At 46.7% G+C, this 5425-nt stretch overlaps 2 protein-coding genes across 5 annotated transcripts in view; both read right to left on the bottom strand.

The window, feature by feature from the left end:
* Positions 1–696, bottom strand: part of Mtg2 (mitochondrial ribosome associated GTPase 2) — a 14147-nt gene extending 13451 nt beyond the window's left edge. For 3 of the 4 annotated variants that reach the window (XM_029474590.1, XM_029474592.1, XM_029474591.1), the window contains exon 1: positions 608–695. The gene's annotated coding sequence lies outside the window, so the exon portion shown is untranslated. Of the gene's footprint in view, positions 1–607 lie in introns of all 4 variants that reach the window. The other variant, XM_029474593.1, reaches the window with a different exon arrangement.
* Positions 697–2282: 1586 nt separating this feature from the next.
* Ss18l1 (SS18L1 subunit of BAF chromatin remodeling complex) overlaps positions 2283–5425 on the bottom strand; it is a 26465-nt gene continuing 23322 nt past the window's right edge. The window contains exon 9 of the mRNA XM_029468652.1: positions 2283–5174. Within this exon, the coding sequence (XP_029324512.1) occupies positions 5148–5174 (27 nt within the window). The 3' untranslated portion in view covers positions 2283–5147. The remainder of the gene's footprint in view (positions 5175–5425) is intronic.

Here is a 5425-nt window from a genome sequence, read left to right as displayed (position 1 = left end):
GCACGTGTGTGCATCTGCACACTCACATGCATGGGCATGCACACTCACAAGAGTAAATAAAGCCTAAGTACCTAGTTCTTCAGTGCTACAGGCCACACAGGACTAAACCAGGAAATATCGACTAGGATACTGCCATCACAGAAAGTCCTAGTGGGTAGGGTCTACCCACAGCACACTGTAGAGGGAGTCTAGGAGGGCATGCTCACTTTCTGTCTAACTGTGCCTTTGCTGGGTCAATGAAGAGAGTCAGAGCCTGGAGCCTGAGAGCCAAGATGCTTTAAGGCTNTACAGCAAGGCTTTCATGTATGGGTAATTCCACGGTGCTACAGTGTGAGAGGGCCACTGCTGCTATACAGGATGCTAAGCTCCCGGCTNCTGTCCACAAGAGGTGTGTCCAGGAACCTTCTGCACTGGTTTCACAGTGAACCGATTGATCTAATTGTGTAGCTGGCACTAGAGACATGTGCCAAGATGTCGTCAATGAGAAAGAAGAAAGCACTGTGGAAGAGGGGTGTAGCTCAGTTGGTAGAATGCCTACCCACCTAGCATGCACAAAGCCCTGGGGTTGACCCCTGGAATCACATAACCCAGGCATGCCACCACTTACTCAGGAGGTGGAGGTAGGAACGTCAGAAGTTCAAGGTCATCTTCTACTACTTAGCAAGTTCAAGGCCAGCCAGGGAGCCAGACACATGCAAACCTGTCTTAAAAAAAGAGAAAGGGGAAAAAAAAGCATTCTTGAGGAATGTTTTCATTTCTTCAGTGTTATTCTTTTATAGGCTAAGCATAATTGGTTCACAGTATTCACAGTTAACTAACTTAATTCTAAGCATTCCGTTTTCACTTTGCTACAGGATATTAAATCCCACGCGGGCATTACTGTTTCTGCTACATACTTTTACACTTCATTACATATGTTTGTGATCTACTTCGTTCTTCATGTGGAAAAGATTTAGAAACTGGAGTATCATTTTGTCACCTGACAACTCACATTACATGGTTTTTACTTAATTATATGCCATTCACGGGGGGTGGGGGTGGGGGGAAGTGTTCCTGCTGTGTGCGGTGGCAGATGCACTCCGGAAGCCAGACAGGCATCTGGGTGCCTGGCCAGCAAGGGAGAGCCTGTCTCAAAAACAAAATAAAGCACGCGTTCAACAACGCTGCTATCTGGGTGCCTGCCCTATGGGGCCTTGTGGGACAGACAGACTGGAGGGACAGCTGCCCCCTCCCACCCCGACCCAGCACTCAAGGTCCCAGACTGGTTCATATGCAGGCAGGGAAACCTCCCGACAGCTCCGAAACTGTTCCATGCTGGTCCTTTAGGTTTCTGAGTAGGAACAAGGCCATTTGCTCGCACCCCAGGCGCATCTCTACCGATCCTTAATGTGCAGAATGCTTCTTTACCTCATATTTAAAAGAATGCCTCTACAAAGCCGCGGAGGCGGGGACTCAGGAAGACTCAACTGCCCATAGTTAGGCGACACACTGCGGCGCCTGCATCTTTACAGGCAAGCCTCTACCCTAGTAGCGCNTCCATAAAGGCTTTCCAAAAGAGCTGTGCAAGGGGACGTTTCTGCCATTGTTTCCTGTTCATGGTCTCACTATGTGGCCTAGGCGGGCCTCGAACTCCTAGAAATCCTTCTGTCTCAGCTGGGAAGCTGAGCTTACAGGCGTGCGCCATCACGCTCAAGCTAAGGCGAGAGCGAGTCTTTCAGAAACCAACTTTACGGCGATCAGGCCGGACGGGCTCTCCTCATCAGAGCCACGGCACACAGAGATCCCTCCCAGTCATCCCGCCGCCTCCTGCCGCCGGAGAACGCACACCCATGCAACGCCACCCGCACCCACCGGCTCCCGGCAGCTCCCACCTCGGCTCGCTCGACTGGTTCCGGGGCGGGCTCTAGCCGCGCACGCGCAGTGCAGCAGCAAACCGGAAGGCGAGGCACCGTCCCCCGAATCCCGTGTTCCCTATGGTTCCAAAGCCAAAGTCTGGGCACCAAGGAAGCTGAGCAGAAGGATCGCCGTGAATTCCTGCCCAGCCGGAGACACACAGTGATCCTGTCTCACAAAACCAGGAAAAAGCCAGGTGCCGGGTCGCACGCTATTAATTCCAGTCTCGGGAAAAAAGAGGCCGGGAATGTCTGAGAGTCACATAGGTTTGTACAGTGCGCCTCCGTCTAACCAAACAAACAAGGGTGAAAATGATAGGGTGTTTAAAAACTGTACTTCGTTNACAAATAACAAGACAGACGTAACATGCTCAATAAACAGAACTGAGGTAATGGCTAAAAAAGTGTTTTAATGGAAATGGAAAGTCTTCCTCNTTTTACAAGTTTGAATGGACACTCAGTCACTGAAGCCCACGTCTGAAAACTGGTANAACAGGAAAGGAAGACACCTCCTTTCTGGGCCAGACCTGTGTCTGCCCAGTGCCTCTGCAGACATCTCCCATCTCCCACTGTGCTATATGCTAAGTCTGCAAAGATGTCCATCCACCCATAGCCCCTGACAAGCGCAGCGGGTAGTGGTCAGCACATCTGAAAACCCCAGTCCTCAGTGGTCAAGTTCACCAAGTATTGAACGGATGCTGGGAAACAGGAGGAAGAATGAGCAGCGATTTCCAAATCTCCCTTTGCATCTTTTCTGGCCTTCAGTAGGAGGAGCCATTGAAAACAAAACACAGTCAACCACACCTGCACGAAGGGTTCATTTCAGCCTAGGACTTTTCAAACATTCATGTTACAGAAGAAAAGCTATAGTACAGGCAATGAAAAAGACTGGCATCACTTTCCCCCACAAAATTACATAAAAATCAACAAAACATTAAATAAACAATATTATTAATCATTAAATATATTAACACCAAAATCAGGTATAAATTAGGAAATAAATGTACAAACTATTTCACAAAGTGCTTTTAAAAATATATACACAACATTCAAGAAATTCTTAATGTAAGACATTTCAAATTGAACTTTTGGGGTGATACATATTTTAAGTGTTCTTTCAAAAAGCATTAACACGTACTAACACAGCACTTTACATATACACACACACATACACACTAATACAGCACTTTAACATACACACACATATATATACACACACATACATACACACACATACATATATATACACACACACACACACACACGTACACACTTGCACATGTATGCATACATAAAAGGCATATTCCCAGATTGGCAAGGAATAAAAACCATTTTCACAGTTACTTAAAATGTTTCGACATTTTCAATGGGATATTTAGCCCCCAAGTGAGCTTGTAGGCTAGTTTTTATAAAAATTGACAGAAAGGAAAGGAGCTAAAGAGATGACGAGTCCCTAAAATGAAGTTGCTAATACTTCTGCCACGTAGCGATCAGAAACTTGTTTCTGTAAAGTTAAAGCCGTCATGTAGTCAGCCCTTGCCTGTGTGTTTCCTAAACCCTGTGCCTATGAGACAGATATGCCCATGGTTGTTGATAACGGTCCCACAGGAGAGGGAGAATGTCCTAGAGTTAAGACGGCAGCCAATACAGACCAGTCCTTTGATCCGGCCCTTGACTCTCCTGTAAGTAAATGGAGCTGGCACTGTAAGTTCCAGCAAGACTGTCAAGATTAATTCAAGCAAACCCCACAAAGGTGCCTTACTACTGAGCTACAGGTAAGTTTTATATTTTAAAAACTATCAGCTGAAAACAGGTGTGGTGGTGCATGTCCGTGGTCTCAGTACCCGGGAGTGGAGGCTGGGGGATCATTAAGTTCAGCCTCAGCTATGTAGTGAGTTTGAGGCCAGTCTGGGCTACATATAAGACACAAATAAAGCAAAAGCATCCTGGTGGACAGGCCTGATGCACCAAGCCCTGCATCCTTGGGGATGGTTTTGTATGTTCCTGGTTGTTCTTAGCACTCATCTTCAAGGTTGTTCTTTTCTTCTCACAGTAACATTGTTATTATCCAAATAAATGCTGAGAAATATGCCTGCTGCATTATATGCGGTGTTTTCCATTGACAGAACCTTTTCAAAAAGGCTGTCTCTCATGTTTGCACAGAATTAAAACGAGATTAAACATCCTAGGAATGTTAAAAAAAAAAAAAAAACAAAAAACCACCCAATCCTCACTGTATAAAACTTGCCCTTTTCATTCTAAAGAACGTAATAAAGTTATTTGGATTCATTAAAAATGCAGTGTGGATTTCAGACTTCCCTAAATGCAAAGGAACATCTGCTTGGCAATCTGAACTCAGAGGTCCNGAAGAAGGAATATAAACACTTGCCAACTGCTTGTAAAATTAAACATGAGTACTTTAAATTCTCTATAAACTTAGGTTTGGGCACACTCAAATCCTAGAGATGATGCCAAGGGCCAAAGCCATACTACACACAAGCAGCTGGGAGACAGCAAGAATTGCTCTTCAGACACCGCCCTCCTTAGTGAAGGCTCCCCTCACGCTGCCCACACCCTCACGGACTGTCATTTGGAATACAGTCATCGATCCTTCTTCACTCGCTAATACAAAGACATACTTTGGGATCATGGAAACTGGAGAGACACAGGCAATTGGTAAGTTCTGGAAAGGACAGCTCATGGTCCTTGCACACAAAGCACATCTTCCTTGTTATAGTGACATGACCCAAGACACAGAAGGTGTCCTCAAGCCCTACTTAGGCACAGAAGAGATGGTCACCTAGCGGTGTATGTATGTCAAGCTATGAGCCGCCAGTTGAAGAAACATTTACAGTCCACTTTGCAACAATGGTATGAGAGGGGGCAGACTGAGTCTGTTCACAGCAGCATGGACCATGATGTCTCTTAGACATTGTCTCATCACCAGGCACAGAACATGTGATGACACGGTGACCACCCCCCAAGCTAGCTAAGAACATCAGGGAGGGGGCGGGGGACACAAACAGGACAACCTCCCCATCGTACNGATATACAATACTTTACACAGCACCAAACATGTCACGCCATCGCAGCCAGTGGTGCACACGGCATCACACCCAGCATGAAACGAGCCTGCCTCTCATGCAGACACGGCACTGGGCAGAGAGGGTGACCAACATGTCGCTACTCATCAGAAGTGCCACCGGCTCGTCCAGAACATACTACTATGATGGGTCCAAAGACAATGCTTGTTCTTTATTGCTGGTAATTTCCATACTGGCCCTAAAGGAGAACAAGACATAGATTACACCTCTATAGTTTGGGTCTGCACACCCAAACATCAGGAAGCTTCCTCCCACAGCTGGAACCCTGGAGGGCCAGAANCCTGGAGGGCCAGAACCCTGGAGAGCCAGAACCCTGCAGGCCCAGAACCCTGGAGAGCCTGCTGGAATCCATGAACACTTCTGCAATGCAGAGGTACCGTCCTTCAGCCCAACAGTCACTCTCTAACCTTACACAATTGTTTTCCTTTT

This window comes from Mus caroli, chromosome 2 (assembly GCF_900094665.2).
Source record: "Mus caroli chromosome 2, CAROLI_EIJ_v1.1, whole genome shotgun sequence".
Classification (NCBI taxonomy): domain Eukaryota; kingdom Metazoa; phylum Chordata; class Mammalia; order Rodentia; family Muridae; genus Mus; species Mus caroli.
Note: the sequence above shows the minus strand (reverse complement) of the source record. Positions and strands in the feature narration are given on the sequence as shown.